This window comes from Plecotus auritus (assembly GCF_963455305.1).
Source record: "Plecotus auritus genome assembly, chromosome: 6".
Classification (NCBI taxonomy): domain Eukaryota; kingdom Metazoa; phylum Chordata; class Mammalia; order Chiroptera; family Vespertilionidae; genus Plecotus; species Plecotus auritus.
In genome coordinates, this window is record NC_137773.1 from 159444569 (window position 1) to 159471950 (window position 27382).

At 40.4% G+C, this 27382-nt stretch overlaps 2 protein-coding genes across 3 annotated transcripts in view; one reads left to right on the plus strand and one right to left on the minus strand.

Annotated features, from left to right (window-relative positions):
- Positions 1 to 984, minus strand: part of NKIRAS1 (NFKB inhibitor interacting Ras like 1) — a 107076-nt gene extending 106092 nt beyond the window's left edge. Inside the window, exon 1 of the mRNA XM_080676063.1 lies at positions 844 to 984. The gene's annotated coding sequence lies outside the window, so the exon portion shown is untranslated. The remainder of the gene's footprint in view (positions 1 to 843) is intronic.
- On the plus strand, positions 460 to 26759 carry NR1D2 (nuclear receptor subfamily 1 group D member 2). 2 transcript variants are annotated; one of them, XM_080676055.1, is made up of 8 exons: positions 460 to 774; positions 8174 to 8440; positions 9336 to 9424; positions 11294 to 11438; positions 13450 to 14072; positions 15999 to 16184; positions 18554 to 18764; positions 23352 to 26759. In XM_080676055.1, the coding sequence occupies exons 1-8, from the start codon at positions 759 to 761 to the stop codon at positions 23546 to 23548; spliced, it is 1734 nt and encodes a 577-aa protein (XP_080532181.1). In that variant the 5' UTR covers positions 460 to 758; the 3' UTR covers positions 23549 to 26759. The 2 variants fall into 2 exon arrangements, with proteins under 2 accessions (XP_080532181.1, XP_080532182.1); XM_080676056.1 differs by lacking the exons at positions 460 to 774; positions 8174 to 8440; positions 9336 to 9424 and having other exon boundaries at positions 11326 to 11438; positions 13406 to 14072.
- The last annotated feature ends 623 nt before the right edge of the window (positions 26760 to 27382 follow it).

Sequence of the window (27382 nt, forward strand, 5' to 3'; positions counted from 1 at the left end):
GGGCTGTGTCCTCAAGGGGTCCAGGGTTTAGAGGTCTGCCGGTGGGAGAAGGGGACCTGCGGGGAGGTCAGAGGTTGGGCTAGCCCGAGCCAAGTTGGCACAACCCGGGCTCCTGAAAAGCCAGTCTGCTTGGCGCCACGGGGCGGTTCTTGGTCACCATCCGAGGTGACTTGAGGTGTCGCTAAGTGCGGAGGAACGGGCCTGGGAGGGGGGAGGGGGGAGCGGACCGGGTTCCCGGCCCGAGGCGGGAAGGTCCGCCGGATAGAGGGTAAAGAAGGGATGTGGAGGCGGGGGGGAGGGTAATGGAGAAGAGAAGGGGAAAGGGATGAAGGAAAGGAGGGAGAAGCGGAGGCAAGGAAGGGGAGCCGGGGAGGCGAGGAAGCAAGGAGGCGGGAGGGGGCGGAGTTGCCGCAGCGGCCAGCGAGGGGCGGGCGGAGCGAGGGGGTGTGTGCGCGGGTCACATGGTCGCGGCTGCCCTCCCCGTCAGCCGCCCTCGCCGCCGCGGTGCGCTGGCTGCAGGAAGCCTCCGCGCCGCGCTTTTGTTGTCAGGGACCCCGCGAGGAGCGCCGCTCGCCGGCTGCCGCAGCCGCCGACTCTCTCTGCAGCCCGCTCTCCGGCCGCCAGTCCCGGCGCCCCGCCCATGAGGGGGCCCCGCGACCACTGCCGCCTCCAGCTCGGGGCGGCGCGGCGCTGAGCAGGAGGCGGAGCTGCCCACTCTGCGGGAAGCGGGTGGCCTCAGCCCCCTCCCCGAGGGCACCATGGAGGTGAATGCGGGTAAGAGCCGGACTGCGGCGGGTCGGGGGCCGGCGGAGGGGTCGCTCGCAGCCCACTTGGGGCACTTACGAGGGCTGCGGCCAGGGATGTCCCCAGGGCGGCGGGGTGGGCTGCTGCGCGATGCGTATCCGCCTCGGACTCCGTTCCCGCCGCCCCGCGGGCCGCCCCACGGTGGCCCTCACGGTTCCCTGCATCGCCGCAGCGCGGCCCAGTGGCGCCGGCCGGGCCCCCCCCTCACATGGCCGGGCCGCGCGAGCCACGTGCGCGCTGTGTTTACGTTCAGCAGCGCGCGGGCGCCGGTTGGCTGGGAAGGCGCGTGACGCGGCATTACATAATGGGCGCTGAGGCGGCGGCGGCGGGCGGGGACACGTGAGGCCGCTCGGCTCCGTGACCCACATTCCCCGAGGCCGCAGGGACACGTGGGGGTGGGGGCGCGCGCGCGCGCCGGCGGGGAGCACGGCAGCCTCCCGGGAGGCCCCGCCCTTTGGAACCCTCCGAGCTGTGACGTGGCCGCGATTCCCTCCTCCCCCGCGGGGTTGCACGGCGCGGAGGAGGCCGCGCGTGCGCGTGCGCGGGCGGTGATTTCCACCCCGCCCCCCCATCCCAACTCCGTCCGCGGTCGCGCGGCTCTAGGGCGGGCGCAGATGCCGCAGTGCTTCGACCGCTGCCCGCGCGGCGGGGAGGTGACCCCGATGCGGGAGCCGGCGCCTGGCAGACGGACGGGCCGCAGACCTTGCGGATACGGAAGAAGTGCGGGGCGAGGGCGCGCTGCGGCACAAAGGAGATGCCCGGGACTAGCGTGGGGCTTCCAAGACGCGAGACCCTCCAAGGAGTCTTAGGTGCTAAGATGCCGAGCAACGCCTGGCAGATGGGACAACACCCGCCCTTGTTAAGGCTGCTTCACTGTTTCAAAAAAAAAAAAAGTGTTTTCCTCTAGGACGCGACCTGTCTTTTATATCTGAAGTCCTAAAAACCGGCTTGAAAATCTCCTTGGGCTGGGAGCCTTACTGTAAACGGGTCACACCCATAACTAATCATTCAGCCCAGCGTATGGTCAGGGTGACTCAGGTGGTCCTAAGTGACTCTGAGACCTTCTGTAAGACTGGTCATTGTTCATTTCAGTTTCTTTCAAACTCATAGGTTGCTGACCTTGCCTGAACCTGATCAACAGAATTTGGCTTTATACATCTTTTTTTGTTACATTTCCTGTTACAATGCTATTGGACAACATTTTACTTCTCCCCTTTTGTCTGCCCATAAATGATGGCCTTTATACAGACGCCAGTGAGGTTACAGAAGAAGCCAATTTTTATTTTTTAAGTTAAATACTGTAAAAAGAATGCCTTGATAACAAATGTGTTGTAAATTTTCCTCCAACAGTAAAAGTCATTTTCTAACGTTTAACCTATGGGTCTACTTAGCCTTTGAGGATATTTTAAAAAATTGGGTAACTTTATCATGGAATTAAACTCTTACTTGATAGGATTTGGCGGTGATCACTTTCAGTCTCTTCTAATGCAGCCTTTTAGCATGAATAAATTCTTCCAGTTTTGCAACCTCATATAGGGGTAGGCTCAGGTGATTAGAAACATTTTCTCTGGTTTGAACCTTTCTGGAACAATATCACATACCTTAATCTTGCCTTTGGAGATACCATTAGGAAACTTCCTTTGGAGGAGTGTCCCCCTTCTACCCCTCCACCCCCTTCCATTTATAGTTCTTAGCTCTTGGTTTTTGCAAAGATTTTTTTTTTTTAAAATCATCATCCTTGTTGCCCTTGGGGCTGTAGCACCTATAACTGAACAGGCTCCTGCGGAAATCGTTGGACAGTTACCAAGTTCCAAGTTTGGGAATTCTGCTGCAAATGAATTCTCTGGCAAGCTTAGCTTTTGTAGCATATTGCTTTGCTGACTCAACAGTAACCTTGCAATCAGTTAGGACCTTTTCATGTGAACTTTTGAAGCTAGGTTTTATCCATTGTGCGGGTAATTGTTTGACTTTTAAGTGTGGGAATTGTCTTTCTTAAATTTTCTCTTGTTCTTTTGGCTCCCAAGTTCAAGCTGTCATAAGCTGTTAGTATATTAACAATTTCTGCTGTCAGAGAGAGTTTTGATAAGCATTCCCTTTAATTTTCTTCAAATTATAAATGTTGACTAGGGTGGAACCAAATTCATTGCTCACTGGCACACCTCTGACCCTTCCCTTTGGGTTGATATTATATTAGTCAATACACAATTCAACCAGTGACCATTTCATTTGTCTTATAATTCATGACATATTGTGTCTCTACCCTTTCCGTGACTGTTACAAATGTGATATAGAAGTGGTAGAAATTGACTCATACATTTTTGTCACAGATAGGTTTTGATTGTGTATACTAGGTTCTTTAAATAACTCATTGCATAAACTTACTAACCTTGACTGTAATTAATATTTTAAAAGTTAGGAAAATGTTTCCACATAGTTCATTCATATCTTCACAAATCTGTATTCTGCGTTTCTCCAAACTTGGAAAGGACATCAGAGGGAGATAAGGGTAAAGAAATCTTCACTTGGAGAGAGAGAAAGCACAATGATGGGAAGAATCAGATGTGAAGTAGGAAGCTGCTTGACTAGTCAATGGAGTTAAGACATTCAGAAGGTAATGTGGAAATAAGAACGTACAGAGGAACCACTGGGTCATATGACACCTTCAGAATTGAAGGAACCAAGAAAGGATAGGGAGAGTTAGTTTTGTTTGAACTATTCTCATTGAGCTCCTGTATAATGATGGTAAAATCATAATCACCAGTATCTGTTGAGCATTTACTGTGTGCGAGGCCCTTTACATGTGCTACTACTTTGATACTTCATGTTAATTCTGTCGTTGAAAGTACTGCCAGTTGAAGATGAGGTGCTAATTGAAGTTAAGTAACAGGCAGGCAGTGGGAGAGCCAGATTTTGAATCCACAGAGTCCACTTGGGGAGCATAAGCTAGCTGCTATGGATTCACTTGGTTTGCAGTGGTGTAGGGTCATAGGTGGAAAAGGGCAGGTGTCAGCAGAGCCTCCCAATTTCATCATTCCACTTTTTGAATCTTGTTGCTAGTCAATCTGTTTTTATTTCCAGACACTAGATTACACTTGCCCTCCCATTCCAGCAATTTACATGGAGACAGAAACCACTATTTTACAAAATAGGACCTATTCTCTTCTTTTTCACCCGCATTATTTATTTATCATCTTAAGTAATCTCTTACTTGGTACATCCTCCAATAATTTACATATTCTTTAAGTCCCCACTTAGTGTTACCTTGACTGTTAGCCTCTTTTGACTGTGCCCTCTATAGCACTCTCGTGTGATCCTCAGCAGTTCACAGTGATGTGTATGCAAAGTGCTCAACCACATTGCACTGGAATGGATGGTTAACATAGCTGTTTTCCCCAGTTGGCTTCTAAGGCTTTTTAAGGCTGTTTTCTAGAGCCCTGATACTCAGGACACAGTTGGAAGTTTAGTGTTTCAATTAGATCTTCTCTACCATCCTGTGATTAGAAATTACTAATAACCTTTTTTTAAAAAAATATTTTTATTGATTTCCAGGAGGAAGGGAGAGGGATAGAGAAATAGAAACATCAATGATGAGAATCATTGATCACCTGCCTCCTGCATGCCCCCTACTGGGGATGGAGCCCACAACCCCGGGCATGTACCCTGACCTGGAATTGAACTGTGACCACCTGGTTCATAGGTCGATGCTCAACCACTGAACCACGCCAGCCGGGCGATTAATAACCTTTTAAAATGAGAAAACTAAAGCTTCTGGATGGTACAAATGTTTTAATCTAAATTACAAGGCAAAAAAGTACAGTTGTGACTTGAACTCAAGCATGCATTCCAGGATGGGTGGCAGTGGCAGTGGGAGGGTTTTGATGATGGGCAAGCTTAGAATTGGGGCAAGAAAATCCCAATATATGCAGGGACAGTGAGTGCTTCCCAGGAGGACAGAATTGGATATTGACTTCTGGCTTGTCTGAAGTTGACCACTGGGTAAGCCCTAGCCTGGGAACCTGGCCCAGCTCCACCATCCTTTTCAACTAAAAATAGAGAAGACTGTGCCTCAGCTAATTTTAGCTTGAGGCATCTAAGAAGTATATTCTGCCTGTTTCTGGAGGTATTAGGACATGCTGGTTCGGGGATTTTGCCTTTCTTGCTTTATCACCAAAAACTGTGTGTGTAGAGAGCACGTTACTAATCCTTGTTTATGAACACCATTTCATTTCAATCTTATAAATAACTGGCAGTTATTCCCATTTCTAGAAGATGACTTCAATTTAGAGAGATTGAAAGAGACTTGCTTGCCCAAGTCTTAGTAAGAGATAATAGTCTGTCCTCTGGATTAGGCAGCCCTAACTTTCAACCCTGGCCCTGCCATTTAGTAGCTGTATTACTTAACCTCTCTGAGCTCTGAGTTTCTCATCGGTAAAATGGGATACTGGAAATTAATTCACAGGGTTCCTGTGAGGATGAAATGTGACATGAAATTGTGTCCTTTTATTCTTGACATTGATTAGGTAGTTGGTGACTTATAGTTTCCACTTTCCTTTCTTCATTGGGTTGAGGAACTAGTAGATGTACCCTGTACCTTCTAGGAAATTAAAACTTAATCCATTTGGGTTGCTAATCATCATGTTGGAATTGGTGTCTGGTAGCAAGAGTAGATGCTGTAAGACAAGTGAATCAGTGTAGAAGGTCTTGCTAGGAGAATGTAGCTGCTTCTAGATAGATCATTTTTATTCCATGGTGCCTGGCACAGATTTTTGTTGTAATTGATTGTTGAACTCCTAAAGATAGGAATAGGTTCTTAACTGGACTGATAATAACTCAGTGATTTTTCTTAGGTTTAATTTTGGAGCTTTCGCAAAGGAAGGTGTGTTTGGGGTTGTAACAATACCTTCCATTGCCCACTCTGCTTTAAATTAGTTCTTAAGCCATTTTAAGAGCTCAGAGTTCAAAAAGTTTTTTTGTGTTTTTTTTTTTAAGCTGAGGTAGTCTGAAGGAGGTACCTCGTGAGTATAAATGGCTGACTCAGATGCTGGCCCTAGGAAAGTCTTCTAAGGAAAACGATCACTTTCTCATCTTTTATCCTCTTGAGATCTTCTGGAATTGAATTTTACTACTTAAGGTAGTAGCTTAGAAAGACAAATAGCGATGAGATCTTCCTTTGGGAGTTTATTCAGGACCAAGGATAATATTTTTCTTTATATCCTGAGTGGAGACACGTGAAAAAAGCACCGGGTCCTCTGGCCAGCATGTGTCTGCGTTTGCACAGGCATAATCTTCAAGACCTCATCCTTGAGGGATGCCCCCAAGAAAAAGTCAGTGATCTCAAATTCCTTGATGGGCAAGGACAGTGGTCGGCAAACTGCGGCTCGCGAGCCACATGCGGCTCTTTGGCCCCTTGAGTGTGGCTCTTCCACAAAATCATAGCCTGGGCGAGTCTATTTTGAAGAAGGGGCGTTAGAAGAAGTTTAAATTTAAAAAATTTGGCTCTCAAAAGAAATTTCAATCGTTGTACTATAGATATTTAGCTCTGTTGACTAATGAGTTTGCCGACCCCTGGGGCAAGGAGAATAGATAGATTTCCTCTAGGGATTTGATCTTCATGCCCTTGACCTGGCGGCCCAGCTTGGTGACAGGGATCCACTCCTTGTCCTCGACCTTGCCTCCACGAGCTCCGCGGCTTCAGCCCCTGCCCAGACCCCGGCCCAGATGCCGCTGCCAACTCCTCCACTGAGGCCGCCACAACCTCCTGTTCCGGGCCCGGGGCCTAAGGGCCCTCCCGCAGCACCGGCCTCATCCTCCATTTGGTCTTTCCTCGGAAAAGATAGATGTGTTTGTGTTTCAAATGACTTAACTGGTATAAAGTGTGTCTTTTACCTAAAAAAAAAAAGACTCGGGAGTCATTTCTGTTTAGCAGAGAAAGTTTTATTTCAGAGTGAATGCTTAATTTGCAGTGATTACTTTGGGAATGTGCAAAATTCTCCAGTTACTACTCACTATAGTCCTGTAGATGTCAGAAATGGCCTGTTTTACTGGCAACTTCCTAGGAATGTTTTGTACTGTTTGGGCATCTGTCCATGTTATTAGACATGGAGTTCATAGAGGCTGAGAAGTAGGTCTTAAAAATATTTATGGTAGGCTCATTACCTAAAGCATGTGCAGAGAATTAAGAGACACTCTCTGCACAGTTAGGTGCTTATGGTCTAGTTGAGAAATAGATGGAAACATGTAAACAGTAGGTTTAAGTAAGAGCTCAGGACAGATGGGAGAGAGATAACTTTGCATCTGATGCACATTAAAAAGCCAATAAATGTTCATTAATCATGGAGGGAAGAGGAAAATAAACCACAATAGACCTTGGCAGAGAAGATGAGAATGACTTGTTTGGCCTGGGATTTGGAAAAATATTATATTTGGCTATGAGGTTATTACTCTTGCAACATTTTATCTCTTTGAGTGAAGAAGCTTGTAATTATACCCTAAGAATAACTTTAAGTGTTATTTCTTAATCTGGGAGGTTTATGGTCTCTAAGACGTCAAGGCCAGTTTTCAGAGGGATTGTGGAAGTTACATTGATGAAGTTGAGAAGAGTGTTTCGCGAGTAGTTCCGTGAAGAGGGCATTAACTTTAGCCTTAATGTTAAATTCCCTGATAGTCTGCATTCTTCCTTCTAGCTTCTTTAATATTTACTGTAGGCAGAAGAATAAGTAGTGAGTCTAGATTCCTTAAGAGCTCCTTAGAGATGTGTGTCTGCAAGTCAGAAGTAGGTGGAGAAAGGAGAGTGGAACTGGGGTTTAGTGATAGTCAAAGAAGTCTTCCGGGAGCATCAAAACAGAGATTCTGAGAGGTTCTCCGTTTTGAGATAAGTTACCTTATCTAGAATCCCAGATGTTAGTACAACTGTTCTTCATTAACCTGTGTTTTAGCCAAGTGATGGGGGAGGCAAATGATGACTCTGTTTCTAGAATTGTGTCATATCAAGGTGTAATGATGGGAGACAGAGGACCAGAACCAGATTTCCTCATGGCCAAAACAATTCATTTGTTTTGGAGTCACTCAGGAAGTTTTTCATTCATTTTAGGGAAAGTTGGAAAATGGAAAATCTGGATCTGCATGTGCTCAGAATAAGCCCTTGTGAGAGCCTTCTCACTTTTTAAGTCAAAGGGAATTATATGGGCTTTGAACTTTGTGAAAGCAGGAATTATAGTAGGAAATAAGGAAGCCGGTTATTTTTCCTTTTGGGATAAGCTGATATTTAATTAGTAACCAATTTCTAAAGTTAGTGATTTTACTGTTCAGATTTATAAAAATAGAAAATACATATCATGTATCTAATTATCTGATTTCTCTTTTTTTCTAGGAGGTGTGATTGCCTACATCAGTTCTTCCAGCTCAGCCTCTAGCCCTGCCTCTTGTCACAGTGAGGGATCTGATAACAGTTTCCAGTCCTCCTTCTCTTCTGTTCCATCTTCTCCAAATAGTTCTAATTCTGATAACAATGGTAATCCCAAAAGTGGTGATCTCTCCAGTATTGAAGGCATTCTGAAAAATGATCGAATAGATTGTTCTATGAAAACAAGCAAGTCAGGTGCACCTGGCATGACAAAGAGTCATAGTGGAGTGACAAGTAAGTTTCTTTAGTTTTCTAAAGGTTGGTGCTATTAATTGCAGGTCGGGCTTACTTTATCAACTCTTCATTTGGGGGACCATTATATCTGGGAATATGATTTTTACTCCTTTCTGAGTAATAGCAGTCCAGTAGTTCGGTAAGAAATCAGTGATGGTTTTTAAAGTTACAGCCTCAAGGAGTTGTCATAACTGATCCTTGCCTCAGAGTGAGAGATGGGGTTATGTACTGTGCCTGACCACATATCCTCTACAGTTAGTTTCCCCTTGTGCCACATTTTCACAGTTACCTTTCTTCTGGGTACTGAATCTGGTGTCTAGAACAGAGTACTTACTCAGTATGGGAAGGGGTTTCCTTTAATGAAGTTGGAGCTAGGAACATTGGGATTTGGAAATAAAGCAGGATTTGGGATAACCGAATGAGTAGTGGAATTTGGACCCCTGAGTGAGTGTGGAGGTAAGATGGGCTGGTATAAGAGAAGATTAGGAAGGAATAGGATCTATCTGGTGCGTGGACAGAAGCCTGTGAAGACATCGTTTGCGTTTTTTATTGATTGATTTCTCCATTCTTATCCCGGAGAACGGTTTTCTTAGTTCTGGTTGCATATCTGGTGTAAAGTAACTTTAGATTTACAAAATTTCAGAGTATGTTTAAAATCATCAGGAAAGGGCAAAACCAGCTTTCTGAAATATTTTTGGTCCCATAAACTGAGTTTCAAAGAAAACCAGGATGTCTTTTGATTTGTTAATTTGGTGTAAGGAATTTTCTTTTACATGATAATGGTATATTTGTATCTATTTAAAACACAAGTTGAACAAAATAAAATATTCAGTTGGAAAGAAAACAAACAGTTAAAAATCTTCTCCTGTCTTTATTGTTTCTGTTTGTGCCTTAGAATTTAGTGGCATGGTTCTCCTGTGCAAAGTTTGTGGTGACGTGGCGTCGGGATTCCACTATGGAGTTCATGCTTGTGAAGGCTGCAAGGTAAAAGCATGCTTTGGTCTCTTTAAGCTACTGATTCTGGAATTAAACAAGTTGGAGTTTGGTTTGCCAGTTTTCACAGTTGATAATCTGGGAGGAGGAGAGAACTCAGTTGCTTCTCTTTACCTCTTAAGCGTTTTATGTAGTTACAAACATAACTTGTTTTGAGAAATGTGTTTTCAATTCAATAAAAGTACTTTTTAAAAAAGATTTTTATCAAAATAAATTTGCTGTCTTCCTCAAATTTAAATATAGTATGAAACTATGTGCACAAATGCTTATTCATTAATGCGCCAAGTTCTGTTCTAGGTGATGGGTAAACAGCAGGGAGCGAAACAGACTTGACCTATTGGAACTTGGTTTAAACTAAACTTTGAATAGGTCTTATCAGATACATTATCATTCTGACATGTCAGGTACTAGGAGTTGGGAATAATCCCTAGATACTTATAGAAGTGTGATGTCTTTGGAAGTAATGCCAAGTGAGTAAAAGAAACTTGGATATAAATTGAGTTCTTGGGGAAAATTCATTATATTTGTAAGTTTAGTTGAATATTTCTTGGAGTGTCCAACAGATAACTCCAAGGGAGATAGTCCGTACCACCAACTTACATCCAGGGAATCTCTCTTTGTCTTTTTAAATCTGACACAATCCTTTCTCCTGAGTGTCAGAATTAACTTGGCCAAGGCAGGTGCGCCTGCTCGTCTCTGACTGAAGGCCAGAAGCAGGAATCCAGTTTGGCAGGATACATTGGTTGAGCAAGATAATGAATATACATGATGAAAGAAGAAATATTTTCTAGGGTGGCTCTTAATGAATTGTGGTTTTGCTAATTCTTAATGGTCAGGTCACTTAACAAGCTGGTATTTTATATAGATGCAGCAATTTTCCACTGTTTTAAAAATTATTTAAACACTGTTTTTTTTCCCCCTCGAAAATGTGAGGTAATTATGGGTGTAGAGAAACAAAAGCACAAGCCAATAAGTCTTTGTGTATTCTTGATACTTACACATAACTGCTCCATACTCTCTTAGAGGTGTGTCTAGCTCAGATAATGTAGTGTCCCAAGTATAGTACCACAGTAATAAAGTCTAAAAATGATGTCTCCCACAAGTACTAACAAGATTCATGAAATGTGTGGTTAGTTATGATATTCAAGGAAACTGCAGTTCAAGTTACTTTCAGTAATTTGTTCTTGACTTTTCTGTTCTCCTTGGAACTATTAAGCTGGGGATCTTCGAATACCTGTCACAGCACATGCACTTAGATTATTTGTTTAGTGAAGGCAGTAATCTGTAGCCATCTAGCTGGGAACTGTCTTTTCCTGGATCATTAGTTGGTCTCTGGTGTGGCACTTACCTGTTGCTGGCAAGCAGCCAAGAACATTGGGCACATATAAGTAGGCCTTGCTGGTGTCAGCAGGTTATGATCTGGGGAAGACCAAGCTTTACTAACATAATCCTTCGTTCCAGTGAGGGGATTACTAGAGCTGTGGAACATATTTTTCTGTTAACTCTTTGAAAATAAGTCCTATTTCTAGAGTTTTGGAATTTGTATGTGATTAAAGTATGAGCTGGGAAATGTGGCTGCAGGCAGGGCTAGTAACAGGGGAAAGTGTAGTACAAGGGGTGCTTAGAAAGCAACAAGATTCTGCAAAAAGGAAGAAAGGGAAGAGGGTTTTGTTTAGCTTATTGATGCTGGTAAGAATGCAGGCAAATCCCAGGTGTCGAGATTATATTTCCCTTGAGTCTAAGCCAAAATTATTTCTCAGGTGTAGCTAGTAATAGATAGTTAGGGGTTGGGGGTGGCTACTTATAAGGAGTTCATCTGGGTGTTTTTAAATGAATGGGTACATCTTCCTTTGTTCTTAGGGTTTCTTTCGGAGAAGCATTCAGCAAAACATCCAGTACAAGAAGTGCCTGAAGAATGAAAACTGTTCTATAATGAGAATGAATAGGAACAGATGTCAGCAGTGTCGCTTTAAAAAGTGTCTGTCTGTTGGAATGTCGAGAGATGGTATGTTCCTGGTTTAAAGAGCATTCTTTCTTAGAGCATATGGGCTGGCTTTTATTCCTCAGAATAAACCAGAGCTATAAACCAGTTACCAGTGGCCCTCTCGTGCTTAGGGGTGAAGCAGATTTTAGAAAACACATTTTAATGCCTTGTAGGATGCCAAATTCATTAAAGTCAAATTTAACAGCTTTGGCTCACTTCTTTTTTTTAATATATTTTTTTTATTGATTGCAGAGAGGGAGGGAGAGAGAGAAACATGAATGATGAGAATCATTGATAAGCTGCCTCCTGCTCGCCCCCTACTGGGGATCGAGCCCGCAACCCAGGCATGTGCCCTTGACCAGAATAGAACCTGGGACGCTTCAGTCTGCAGGCCGATGCTCTACCCACTGAGCCAAGCCGGCTAGGGCTCACTTCTTTATTATTTTTGTTGGTTCTTGTAAGAAGATCCACCCCCCCCATACAATTTCAATACTTCTCCCCCCCCCAAAAGATTTAGTTTTTCTTTTTTTAAACATTTTTATTGATTGCAGAGAGGAAGGGAGAGGGGGAGAGAGAGAGAGAGAGAAACATCAATAATGAGAGAGAATTGTTGATTGGCTGCCTCCTGCATGCCCCCTATTTGGGGAACGAGCCCGTAACCCAGGCATGTGCACTTGACTGGAATCGAACCCAGGACCTTTTTAGTCCACAGGCCGACACTATCCACTGAGCCAAATTGGAATTCTTGATATAGGAATCCATGGCTCTTTCTCCATAATATCAGCATTGCTGATGAACCCATTTCTCGTTATGCACATTATCTCTATCACTTTCTCAGCCCTGAGATGATGATGTGTATTTAGGGTACAGATTCTGAATACATTGAAAGGAGATGCAAAATTGAAAGAAATATTAGGGATTAGTTTAGTAGGGTTAATTAAGAATTGCTAAAATGAACCTCATTTATCTAGGGGAGGGTCATTTAAACAGTCCCTTAGGTTACTCTTACTGACACAGAAGTACAGTATTGCAATAAGGAGCTTCTTGAATAACAGATTTCCAGCAATTTGATGTTTGGGGTTTTTAATTGCCTGAAAATTTTTTATAGCACTAGAAATAGTAATCCAAAGTTGATAGATACTGTGATTGCCCCAAAAGAATAAAAATGCCTATCATTTGTGAAGGGGAGAGGGAGTAGAGGTGTAGAATGTGAAGCACCATGAAATTGTTTGTTTGATAATGTCAGAGATACATTTAGATTAGTAAGGCTTTCTTGCTGGTTTTTATTATCTTTGTATAAAAGACTAGACAGAAGCTTTTTTTTCCTTTCCCTCTAGGATAGGAATGTTGGAGATAGGCACATTCTAAGACTAGTCTCAAATAATGGAGGATGAATGATTTCATTTTTATTTGTTTCATTGATTTTAACCAAAATCCAGCAAGTTGATTTTTCAATAACTGCATTTCTATTGACCGTGTGTTTTTTGTTGTTTATTTTTTTTAGATTTTCTTTTTAAAGAAGCCAGTAAAGGAAAGAATGGGTCACTTAACATTGTGTCTTGCTGGATCTTGAGAATAAGATTACGAAAATGACTTGAGAAAAGTCAGATTTCAGGGAGTGATTGTGCCTACTAGGTTCCTTTAGTGTTAATGGATGTAGGTAGGGAATCCCATGTGCCTTTTTAGGAACAGAGCCTTATTAATAAGGTGCTGTGTAGTTGTGCTAGTCTGCTTCAGGCTCTGATTTTCATTAGTTAATTTAAAGTTTCGTTTTTAGATTGTGCTTATAAATTACCCAAGAGATAGATCTTCTCCTTAGTTTTGTTTTGGGAGAACAATGGGAAATTCTCTCTCTCCCTCCCACTTCCTGTGGTACAGCCAGTAAGTTTAGAATAATTTGTGTTGGAGACATGTAGATACTCTTTTCTTGTATGGCTAGAGGTCATAGCTAACAAAGATAATTTTGTGTTATTTTTCTTTATAAACAGGTCTTATTTAGAATATAGATGTTAAATATCTTTTTCTTCAATAGCTGTTCGGTTTGGTCGTATTCCTAAGCGTGAAAAACAGAGGATGCTAATTGAAATGCAGAGTGCGATGAAGACCATGATGAACAGCCAGTTCAGTGGTCATTTGCAAAATGACACATTAGTAGACCATGAACAGACAGCCTTACCAGCCCAGGAACAGCTGCGACCCAAGCCCCAGCTGGAGCAAGAAAGCATCAAAAGCTCTTCTCCTCCCTCTTCTGATTTTGCAAAGGAAGAAGTGATTGGCATGGTGACCAGGGCCCACAAGGATACCTTTTTGTATAATCAGGAGCAGCGAGAAAACTCAGCAGAGACCATGCAGCCCCAGAGAGAACGGATTCCCAAGAACTTGGAGCAGTATAATTTAAATCATGACCATTGTGGCAATGGGCTTAGCAGCCATTTTCCTTGTATTGAGAGCCAGCAGAATCTCAATGTACAGTATAAGGGGAGGAACATAATGCACTACCCAAATGGGCATGCCATTTGTATTGCAAATGGACATTGTATGAACTTCTCCAATACTTATACTCAAAGAGTATGTGATAGAGTTTCGATAGATGGATTTTCTCAGAATGAGAACAAGAATAGTTACCTGTGCAACAATGGAGGGAGAATGCATCTGGTATAGTGAAATCAATTTTTTTTTTTGCTCACCTCGTATTTAGGAAAGCTTTGAAGGTTTTCTTCTATGTGGGGGATATACCAACTTCAAGGGTGGGAGAGGGTTGTCAAAAAACCTAAGAGATTTACAGAATCAATTTTGGGCCCTATTTTAGGTCAGATGCTTTTAATAGACATTTGTTGAATGACCTAATTTTACACACAGGTACAAGCATGTGATTTGATTGATACTATGATTGGGATTAGGATTTTATGTAAAACATGGATCATGTAGAATTGGTCCTTTAATTCATAGAAATCCCTTTCAAAATTTAAGTATTCTGATTAATCACTACCATACTAGCTTTGGGATTTTCTCTTTAAGGGCAGTAATTTCTTGATTTCTATAGAAAGAGTTTTCTTTAACCATTATAATGCAAATAGGTCTTTGGATATAGAACATGGAAGTTTTATTGTGTGAGAATTTAGGAATATTTTAATTTAATAGGCAGCTTCTCAGGATTTTCTTAGACTTCATCCTATGAGATGAGTTAATGTTATTCATATCATTCAAGTTTTTTTCATCAAATACAACAGTCTACATGAAAGTACAGTGTTTATACTCAGCCAAAATCTCATCAAAAGCATCAGTACCGCACCATTTCCAGTTTAAATCACGAGGTCCTTTGATAGTGCTTGGTATTTCCCACAGCCAGGTAATTAAAGCCTTCACTTTATATTTTCAAAATAGTTGACTTACCTCAATCCTTACGTTAGAATTTGTGGTCATTTGTAAGTATTTGATCCCATTGATCTGAAATGTGACCTTATATTTTATTAGAATTAGTGGCTGCCTTATGGAGGGAAAAAATCATGGTTACAGAATCATTTCATTCCTGGATCTCATGGATTTAGTGAAAATTTAAAGGATGATTTTACTAACAGAGATTACAGCACATGCTTCCTAATCTTTTTAGTGTTTTTATGCCTTTAGCTTCCTATTTTTTCCTCCCCAATCCTCATTTAGAAGTTGCACCTTGTATCTCCAGTCATTGTTTCCCATTGACTAAGTGGAGGTCAGTGCTTACATCATTGTTTATAAAACAGATGATTAGTGATCTTTTTATTTTTATTTTTTTTGATTAGTGATCTTCTTAAAAAAGTGAGGCATCTCACTATATTTTCCTCTTTGAAATTACAACATTGTAATTGTGACCATTTAGAAAAAAGGGAGTTTTGAAATAATTAACTGTGGGCTTGGGTTCTAGGCCTGTGACTTCTAGCTTCATTTGGTAAGTCACTAAACATCTTAGGGTTTCATTTTTTCATCTAAGAAATTGTTATATCTGCCATAACTGATAGGATTGAGAATCAAGTAAATATGTGTGATTATTTTTAAACCATAAAGCCAGCATAAGGTGGCAGCAGTGCTACAAAAACCCTTCAACCTGTGCAATTTTTTTTTTAATAAATATATTTTACTGATTTTTTTACAGAGAGGAAGGGAGAGGGATAGAGAGTTAGAAACATTGATGAGAGAGAAACATCAATCAACTGCCTCCTGCACACCCCCCACTGGGGATGTGCTCACAACCAAGGTACATGCCCTTGACCGGAATCGAACCTGGGACCCTTGAGTCTGCAGGCCGACACTCTATCCACTGACCCAAACTGGTTAGGGCTGTGCAAGGGGTTTTTGAAACAGCTTGTTACAGAGCTCATTTTTTGCTTAGGCTTCCTCTTGCATTGTAACAAGTTAATTGCTATTTAAATTAGGGTGCTGTGAGGCCTTTTGTCAAAAGGTAGAGTATCCAAAAGAGAAAGTGTTGTTATCAGTAGCACCTGAGGGTTATTTTCATGTTGGTGTTTCCAATGATTGAGATGCTACTTCTGAAATTTCTTTACCACCTCTCACAATTAAAGAGTTTTTCTGTTTTGTGCATATTAGGTTTGTCCAATGAGTAAATCTCCATATGTGGATCCTCATAAATCAGGGCATGAAATCTGGGAAGAATTTTCAATGAGCTTCACCCCGGCAGTGAAAGAAGTGGTGGAATTTGCAAAGCGTATTCCTGGATTCAGAGATCTCTCTCAGCATGACCAAGTCAACCTTTTAAAGGCTGGGACTTTTGAGGTAGATTTTGTTCATCTTGAGTATGGGTCCAGGGCATGCATTTTACTTCTTTTCTAAATAAGTATTTATAGTCCAGAGGCTGAAACTACCAACAAAAGATTGACCATCTCAGGATCTTGGGAGAGAAGCTAGCTAGGTAAATGCAGTTACTTAGGACTTAAAATATGAATGATCTGTATTCCCAGCATACAAACTCCATGTTCTAGTATTGCTTTTAGACGTGGACTTGGTGGGTTTTGCAGAGTGATGGACACCTACTGAAAGCCTAGCCTGGTGTCGACTATGTACAGAATATGCAGAGTGTGGTCTTTGTCTTTTAGGAGATTGTAGAATACAGGGTGGGGCAACAGTGTAGGTTTACAGTGTGAGTATGCAAAATACAAGAATTTATTCTTGTATTATTTATTATTGCATTTTCCATACAAACAACCGTAAAGCTACTTTTACCCCACCCTGTATTTGGTGGATGTATCGACATCTCTCCGTGCCAGCTCAGATTTTCTTGGCCTCTCACTACAGAATCCATGGCTACTTTTTCTGTTCCAGCTTCTCTTGTGTGATGCCTTCTGCCTGGGCTTGAGGCAGCCACGGTTGGCAAGTTTAGTAGGACACAGACAGTGCCTCTTGTGCTTAGGTGCCTCGGTGACTCTCACCGGTCTGCTCCATGGCTTCTCTATTGCTGCTGAGGTATGAGAAGTCTCAGGTCTTGATCGGAGCTCACTTACGCATTATTCTAAAATGCAGGGTGGGAGGTGGGAGGTGGGAAGTTGATGTCTGGTGGGTGAAATCTTTGATTCGTGGGAGTAGGCAGCCATCTCTCCATAAAAGTCCCACATGATTGAGCTCTTAGTTTTTCTTAATAAGTAGTGGCTGGCTCAATAAATATTGCTAATATTTGCTCTCTCTGCTTCCCTATTCCATTTTCTGTTTCCTTACTCTTGTTTTCACATGTGCCAGTGCACACCCCACATAAACTTTTACCTTAGGCTCTATTTTCTGGGGCACCTGGACTAGAACAGAGAAGAAGCCATGTTCATGAATGAAGTATCTATGGTGTAATTAAAAAATAACACCTACAGGTTAGGATTTTAAGTTTAAAGGAAAACATTACACTTAAGATTTAAAGCCACAAGGTATGTCGGTGATCAATTCACCCCCCCTTTTTTTTTATTGATTAAAGTATTACATATCAACTCACCCATTTTTGAGGTTAAGTAACTACAGCCCAGAGAGACGAAGAGACTTTTGTTGGACTACCAGTAAATTTGTAACACAGTCAGGGCTGGAACACAAACCCCTAATTCCATGTCTTGGGTTCTTTCCGCTGTATGATTTGTCTGGGGATTGCTGTGTTTTAGGTAGCCCCATCTTCATCGAAGGCTCGCCCTCTTTTGGATTGTCTTGGCTAAAACAAGTCTTTGCTTGGGAGCATTGCAAATAGAAGGTGGTCAGTGTTCCGCTGATGATGAGGGGAGAATAGGTGACAGATGTCACCATTTAGTATAGTGGAGGGAGTGCTGTGGGTAAGCAATTGTTGACTGGTTTGGTTCGGGTTTTGATTCTAACTTGTTGTGTAGACCACTTTTACTGTAATAGTTGTCTTTGTGGATTGTCTCTTTGGGCTATGATTTCTTTTTTTTTTTTTTTTTTTTTTTTTTTTAAATATATTTTATTGATTTTCTACAGAGAGGAAGGAAGAGGGATAGAGAGTTAGAAACATCGATGAGAGAGAAACATCGATCAGCTGCCTCTTGCACACCTCCTACTGGGGATGTGCCCGCAACCAAGTTACGTGCCCTTGACCGGAATCGAACCTGGGACCTTTCAGTCCGCAGGCTGACGCTCTATCCACTGAGCCAAACCGGTCTTGGCTGGGCTATGATTTCTTGAAGTGGTCTAATTAGAGTTCATCTGTTGCATATGCCTTGGCTGCATTTGATGTTTTGATATTTCCAAGTGTTACTGTATTGAAATGTTGCTTTTTTATTTAGGGCTTAGAGACTGTGAGATATACTTGATAGCTTTTAAAGAGTTTCTTTAATGCCTTTGGCCAAGGCCAAGTTTCAAATTTCTTGGCATTATTGCTTGCTTTAATTTTGTATTTGCATTTCAGAATCTTTCTTGATAGAGTATAACAGGACTTAAGTATTTTGCTACTGGTTGCTAGAAATAAAAAAAAATCTTGGAATATATACTGCTTTGGTAGAGAATTTGCCTTAAGGAAATGATTCTGGGTAAAATAAGCTCAGTTTTTCCTTTACAGCTTTCTTTTATATGTAGAATGTTTTTAACTGACTTGAATACTGAGGTATTTCTCAGCACTGGGATTGAACTTCTTCAAATACACCTTTTTCTTTTTCTTTTTCCAGGTTTTAATGGTACGGTTTGCGTCATTATTTGATGCAAAGGAGCGTACTGTCACCTTTTTAAGTGGAAAGAAGTATAGCGTGGATGACTTGCACTCAATGGGAGCCGGGGATCTGCTGAATTCCATGTTTGAGTTTAGTGAGAAGCTGAACGCCCTCCAGCTTAGCGATGAAGAGATGAGTTTGTTTACAGCAGTTGTCCTGGTATCTGCAGGTAAGCAAGCTGGTTCAAAACTGCCACACCTAGACTGTAATGACCAACTGGGGAGAAGGTAGCAGTTAACAAGGTTATGGAATAACAGCTGTGAGAACTAAGTAGAGAAGTTGTAACTGACTGGGACAGCAGAAAGTCAGTGTAACTTCTTAGGTAGAGGAACGATCACGCACGAACAAAGTGATGCTTTAACATTACTTCTGCATTGTTACCTGGGTGTGTTAGGCGAGGATTTAGAGCTGGAGAGTCAGGTGGAGAGCCTGTTGAAATAACGTTAGGTCTGAGGCAGTGGAATGAGCACTTCTGAAACAGGTTGTGGCGGAGGCAGTGGAGGAGGAGGACTATATCCAGAGAAACTTGAGGAAGAAATGAAGGCAGGGGGTGAGGCAGAGCTCTATGCTAGGAACGCTGCTACTACCGTCACCTGTGTTTTCCCCCAGGACCATGGTTTTTATTTTGTTTTAATCTCCTTTTGAAAAAGCCTTGTTCTGTTTCTTGACCATAGGAATAATGTGAATTTTTTGAAAAATTGAAAATAGTAAGATGAAATAGGGGTGATAATATCACTACCAAAAAAATAACATTAGGAGTCTCTCACTATCCATTCTGCTATCTATCCATTTATACATTTGCCTGCTTATTGATATATGTTATGTAAAAAAACATTGGACCTACTAAGTGGAAAACTTTAGAAAAGAATATATGCATTCTTATTTTTGTTATGTTCATATGTGAAGATATACAAGGAATATATATATATATATATATATATGCACAAGTCTGTGCATTTTAAAATAATATGTTTTCACTTAAATGTATGATAGTATTCATGTCAAATTTAAATCTTTACCACTTACAAAGGACTGATTTATTGTTAAAACATTATCTAGACAGGAAAATAAAATTCAGGAACTACAGAAGAGTATTAAATGAAAATTCTTCCTTTTGCAACTCCGAGCCTATTCTTCAGAGAACTGTATTTCTAACCATCTTTTATTTTGATTGTTCTGATGGTTGCCCACCCAACTCTAAATACTATGCTTATACCTCTTTTTATTTACTAGCTATAACTGATAAGTAAAAGTATCCTTTCACTTTTTACAAATTTTATTTTTTCAGTTACTGTATTGTTTTTTTTAATATTTTTATTAATTTCAGAGAGGAAAAGGGAGGGAGATAGAGATAGAAACATCAATGATGATAGATAATCATTGACTGTCTGCCTCCTGCACACCCCGCACTGGGGATCGAGCCCACAGCCCAGGCATGTGCCCTTGACCAGAATCAAACCTGGGACCCTTCAGTCCGCAGGACAACGCTTTATCCACTGAGCCAAACCAGCCAGGGCTACTGTATTGGTTTTATTTATAATTTCAACATGCTCACATTTTTTAAAAAAATTCTCACCCGAGGATATTTTTCCATTAATTTTTTTTTTTTTAGACGAGTGGAACCGAGGAAAGGAGAGGGGAGGGAGGAGAAAGAGATAGAGACAGAGATAAAGAGAGAGAGAGAGAGAAAGAGAGAGAGAAATATCGATTGAGAGAGACACATAGACCAGTTGCCTTCCACACGCTCCCTGACGGGGCTGGGGCTCAGTGAAATGGCACCATTCGCTTTCAATTGAAGATTAGGAACTGGCACGTAGGTATGAGACCAAGGCTTATATAGATTTTAGTTGTCCTTATAGAGGTTTTTGTTGAAGGAATTTAACTTCCATCCTGTAGGAAGAGAATGTGCATAAAGAGGAGATTTGGTGAGGCTTGGGAGAGGGAAGCAGCAGCAGCGAAGGAGTAGACATTGGATGTGTCAGAGTTAAACTGCATAGTGTAGAATTTAGTGCATCATTTAGAAGATGAATTTCCACTTCAGGCTGTGTATTCTGTTATAGTTTCTAGAGGGTTATTGTTTTATGATCTAGCTAGATTTGTAGTTAGGTTCTTGGGCCTTGAAGTCATGAAACCATGGTTTTAGAGATTGAGGTTTTAGAAAAATGTTACATGATTTACATCATTAGGTGTAGGCGTCCATTTCCGTGAAGTTCTGAGTTGTATAGAGAAGCGTAGGTGATCCAAACACAAAATACTCACCTGAAGACAACCACTACCTATACTCAAATATCCTTCCCCACTTACTGTTTGTTTCTTTCTTTGCCCATCAAGATTATTTTGCTTGTGGGGATCACTGTCGTTCTCTTCCAGTTGTTGGTATTGTAAGTTACTGATGATATAATGCAAACCAGTTACTTTCTTCTGCCAAAATATGAGCTCTGTAAAGGAAGGAATTTTGGATTGTTACATTCACTGCTAATTCTTTAGCACCTATCACAGTAACCATCTACATTCAATATGTGTTTGGTGAATGAATTAATAAATTGCAAGGATGTCACCCTAGCCGGTTTGGCTCAGTGGATAGAGCGTCGGCCTGGGGACTCAAGGGTCCCAGGTTCGATTCTGGTCAAGGGCATGTACCTTGGTTGCAGGCACATACCCAGTGGGGGGTATACAGGAGGGAGCTGATCGATGTTTCTAACTCTCTATCCCTCTCCCTTCCTCTTTGTAAAAAATCAATAAAATATATTAAAAAAAATTGCAATGATATTAAAGAAAAGTTACTTGGATATTAAAGGCAGGGTTGACTTGTAGAAGCATTGTTAAAAACTTTAATTTTGCAAAGATGACCCTTATGGATTGTATGGCCAAAGTCAAATGTCAAGAGAAAAGAGGTCTTTTATTCATTGAATAATTTTGTCTGAAAAATTATGACACCCCCCAAACCAATAATCAAAGTTCATTTGTGTGTTTTTTAAGGATTACCGTATAGTTCAAATCAGTAGTCACCAATTTGTTTCTTTTTCTATAAGAATCAGTGCATAGTATTGATAATAATCTAAGTTTATTAAATAAGATAAGCCTATTTTCATTATTTTTTCTGCATTTAGAGTTAAACTTTTTTCCTTTACTATTAAATTTTAGTCCTTGTTCTAAGTATTTGTATTGCAAGTGGCTTTTTAAGCTATCAGTTACAATGGAAGATTTCCTTAATCTCCTTGTATAAAAAATGAAAAAGGTTATAAATGGCCAGAGAATATTGTTTCCTTGGATAAGTGTTTTTCTTATTAATTACAACTCCCTATACTGGGAGTCATTGACTATTTCTTGCATACTACTGCCTCCTATTGTAAAGGGAAGAAATAGCCCTCGATGATGAAAAAAGTCAGTGGGCAAACAACATAGGTTTGCTAATTTTAAGATACTTTTTTTTTTTTTTTTAAAGATACTTCCTTTTATTGCTAGTTTATTAAACCACTTACTTAATATTGGTATGATGAGCTTAATAAACACAGTATGCTTAATGAAAGTGCATGCAGGTTAATATAGACATTAAAGTTGCGTAGTATATTAGCTATCTATTACGTTATAACAAGTTACTCTAAAACGTAGTGGCTTAAAAATGTGTACATTTATTTCCCACAGTTTCTGAGGGTTAGTGGTATGGGTGTGGCTTAGATGTGTGCCTCTGGCTCCAGGTTTCTTAGGAGGTTGTAGCCAGCTCTCGGCAGGGCTGTGGTCTCACATGAAGGCTCTACAAGGAAGGGTCTGCTTCCAGGCTCATTCACATGGTTGGTGGCAGGATTCAGTTCCCTGCATGGTGTTGGACTGAGTGCCTCTGTTCCTTGCTGGCTGTTGGCTGGAGACCACCCTCTGTTCCTTCGCACTGGGCCACTCCGTAGGGCAGCTCACAGTGTGGCATCTGGCTTTGTGAGTGCCTAAGATAGAAACTATATATTTTTAAAATTTTAAAATTTTATTTATTTTTATTATTTTTTTACAGAGAGAAGAAGGGAGAGGGATAGAGAGATAGAAACATCGATGAGAGAGAAACATAATCAATCGGTTGCCTCCTGCATGCACCCCTACTGGGGATCGAGCCGTAACTCAGGGATGTCCCCTGACCAGGAATTGAACTGGTGACCTTTTGGTTCCTGGGTCAATGCTCAACCACTGAGCCATACCAGCCGGGCAAGGAAGCTACAGTTTTTTTGGTAATCTAATATTTTGTTCATTAGTGGTGAGCCAGGAAGTTTAGCCCACTCAAGGGACGAGGGATAGATACACAAGAACAAGGATACCAGGATGAGGAGGTCACTGAGGCTCTTATAGAGGCAGCCTGCCACACGTGGTAGCATATAAATGCGGGTATATTCCATGTGAGGTACAATTATATTTCTGAACTACACTATTCATTTTGTTTTGCCAATTAGGAGCAGTTGAAATGAGCAGGTGGCATCTCATTTTTTAAAAATCAGAACCTCTTAAGTATTTTGTGAATACAAATACTTAAGCACAAAAGAATTTTGATTTAGCAAGTGTACCAGGTAATACATATCTTTATAATATAATAAATAGATATAAAAATTTGCCACTGGGATTGAAAAGACTTTGTCATTTATCTTTTGCCTGTGTTCCAATGTATAAAATCTTGTTTTGAATTCATTAATGCGATCGATGAACAGGAATTATATGTATATTGAATGTCAGTAATACATCCTCTCCTTCAATTTCTCTATTCCTTACCCTGCATTAGATCGATCTGGAATAGAAAACGTCAACTCTGTGGAGGCTTTGCAGGAAACTCTCATCCGTGCACTAAGGACCTTAATAACGAAAAACCACCCAAACGAGGCCTCTATTTTTACAAAACTTCTTCTAAAGTTGCCAGATCTTCGATCTTTAAACAACATGCACTCTGAGGAGCTCTTGGCCTTTAAAGTTCACCCCTAAGGCCTTTGTTTATTTAACATGAACTGAGTCATACTAACTGTACATTTGTGCTAAAATGCTTATTTATATGTGTATACTGTGTACCATATGTGGAATAGAAAGGCCTTTAAGAAACACAAGATTGTAGGCCATCTCTTTGTCATGCAGTAGCTGTTTGGATTGAGATTTTTTCAGCCATGATTAGACATTGACCGCATTTCCCTGATAGACCAATCAGCTGTGTCGCACTTAACTGGAGAAGTTACACTGAATTATAGTTACACTGAATGTTAGACTTTTTCATCTGCCAAAACCAAAAACCATTTTGATCTCCCTGTGGTATAAATATAACGCACAGTCCCAAGTATATGAGGACTTAAAAATTAATCCTTTGTGGTGGAAGTTCTATTGTATGATGGAAACTTGATTTTACCATAAGACTATTGGATCTGGTGATTGGAGACGTTGTAGGTGAGGAGATTTCCCTGTCTGTTTTACTCTGCCACTGTTAGAGTAAAAGTGTACGATCCTGGGCAGGTTAGTTGGTTGTGGAAAATGAGAATTGACAGTGTTTCCAATGCCCCACCTCACAGAAATACTAAAAAAAAAGTCTATAAAGCATATTTACCTCTTGGGAGATAGGCACTATGTAAATAAGGTAAATTTTTTGTTAGTATAATTATTCATTATAATATTCTTTTCTGATTTGTAAGCATTTCTTAGAAATGATTTCATAGTCCACACCAATCTATTCAGGGTTCCTGCATATGTGTGGGGTATCATCCTGGCACACACATATTCAAAGTTTATGGGTACATCAAATACATAGTATGTGTACATAATCTGTATGTGAATGTAGTTACACATATATTTCTTCACAATATTTTAAACTGTGAAGAACTTTATCATACAATAAACTTAAGAGGTGTCAAGACCCAAATTAGGTGCATTTTACCTATTGATGACATAACCATTGCTTTAAATGTATAGACAGTAGAATATTGAATTTATGCTCTATTTTTGTTTAAGCAGCACTTAATGTAAAAATGCAACAGGCAGTCGAGTCCAAATTTCAGAAAATATGTACTTTAGAGTTCACCTTTGGTAAAAGTTTTGGTTCAAGAGAATAGTTGTTTAAAAGTTTATTCAGATTCTTACCTTGAGCTAAAAAAGGTAACATTGCTGCCCCTTATACACATGCTGCAGCTTGATGATAAATAATATTTTGATTCATTCTGAAGAACCAGTCAATGTTTAAGGAAGTTGTTTAATATGTTGGGGTGTGTGTGTGTGCGTGCACGCAGGTGCGCGCAAGTGTGTTCTGAGTCTACCCTCCCCCCAAAAAAGATAACACTACAGGGATTTTATCAAATTAGATTTAATCTATAATTAGGGAAATCATTTAGTGTGTGACTTACAGGTTTAGAAGTGACATAGTCAAAACATTTCATTCACTTTTATTGGGCTTTATTAAATAGGTAAGATCAACCTCTTTATGGAAGTAGGAGAAATAGCCAAAGTTGAGGATTTTATGTATTTTTTTCTGTTTCCCTAGAAAATAGCAATTAATTGTTTTTTTTGGGGGGAGGGGAATAAAGATTGCCTTCTATATAATTTTTGGATTATATAAACTTGCAAAAATGAAAAGAGCCCACTTTACTATACTCAGCCTGTTACTTTAATGACGTGAGCAGAATGCCTTATTTTGTAATCTTGTTTAACTTGTTGCTGTGGGTACTTGAATTCCTGTGGCACTAGTTAAGTAAGTTAAAAATAAAGTTAAACCCTCTCATTATTAAAGAGGAAAGGTGATGGTGATGTCTATAATACAATATAAACCATAATTGTGATTTACCTTAAATAGGTATGACTCTTATGGGATATACAGTATAGTTTTGTGAATTCTTTACATGATAGCATTATCTTTTTATAATTTTTTTTCCCTGAGATAAATGCATAGTTTTATTCTATGGGGAATAGAAACAGCTTTTTGAAATAATACTGAAACCTCAAAGATCATCTTGATTCTTAATTTTTGCCTTTTGCATAAGCGTCTTTATAACATGTATCTTTAAAATAATTACTAAGTCTTTAGGAATGTGTAACCAGAACTATGTTAGTATTGCTTATAAAACCTTAGTTAGGTTCAATATATACATGTATATGTCGATGTATAGGTATGTAGATTTGCATTTTGTCTTGTAAAATTTTATTTGAATGAATTCTTCCTGTAGGTAATGGGAAACAAAATTAATAATTCACGTGCCACTCATAGCATTTCTATATTTGAAAATAGTCCAACATTGAAACTTCTAATTCTAAAATTAAACCAGCAGCCTATTACAAGCACATTCTTTGATTGGGTCATTGGTTATAAACTTATTAAATGCAGAGAAGACAAACCAGTCTTAGGAAACTTCTGAGTCGGTGGGACACTGTTGATTAATTAATATTGTACTGTATGAATTAAGTGATGCTTTAACTCGTGATTTTTACATTTTAAAGTTAAAATATGGGCATTATGTCAGCACACTTAAGGGCATTATGTCAGCAAGCTAAAACTCCCCCCCCCCCCCCCCCCCGCTTTTAATGTGTCTCTTTACATGATCTGAGAAGAGGATTCAAGCTTTTAGAGAGAAATAGCTGAGGGAAATGGGTAACATTTTCTTGGAATGCAGCTTTTTCTTATGGCAATGGTTTAATTGCAGATTAAAAAATTAGAAGGATTAAGTGTATAGTTTTCATATCGACATTTCAAGAAATTACCATTGTAGCTTGGTAAGATATGAGTTATTTTATGTAAACATCATTGCAAGGCAAGCTGTAGAAGCTCAGCTAGATTTATTACTGTGCACGAGAGTAAGTACCTATCTCAACTATTCTTTTTCCTTTCCAATATAAAGTTTGCTGAATGTACAAGAAGAGTTTATCACTTAGGATATAGAATTTTTTTTTAGGGGTTGGGGGGAGGAGTTCTGTAAAGAAATGACCTATAAGCAAAGATTATCTTGATTTGATCTGAAACAAAACTTGAAGCTATTCTTGGACTAACATGGAAAAATAAAATGGCTATTGTTTTAAAAAATGGTAGAAATACATTGTTGACAAGATATGAATTAAGTTTATTTTCTACAAACTGTTACTGATGAGGACATGAGTAATACCTTCCATGTTTCTGAAAAGGAATCTGTACATGGGGGGGAGGGGATAATAAATATTATTTCTAACCTAATTTGGTTTTGGTACCTTTCTATCACGACGTTTTTGTAAGACCATTTATAATTTATCTTACACCTTTCCTTGAACGTGGCAGGGTCTCTTATGTAAATCTTTAATTTAGCACAGGGGAATGTCTGTGCAGAACTTTTTTTAAAAATAGTTTAAAAAATATATATTTTTTTATTGATTTCAGAGAGGGAGAGGGGGAGAGAGATTGAAACATCAGTGATGAGAGAGAATCATTGACGGGCTGCCTCCTGCAGACCCTGTACTGAGAATTGAGCCCACAACCCGGGTATGTGTGCCCTTGACCAGAATCGAACCTGGGACCCTTCAGTCTGCAAGCCAATGCTCTATCCATTGAGCCAAACTGGCTAGGGTGCTCTTTTTTAGAAGAAGGTTTTAGAGTTTGTTTAGAGATTCCAGCAAGGATTGTTTTCTACAGTGCCAGCTGGTAGTGGTTCACTGTATCTGATAAGGTAGTCTTTCTGGGAAGGAGTTGGTGAGAGGTGGGGGGGGGACTTGATCTAGTCAAGAATCATTCTTGGCCATGAATGGGATAAAGTGCCTCAGCACCCGCCTCCACTCCCGACTCCCTTTCCTTTCCTAGCGGCTGTGGCCATGCTGGGGAAGTAA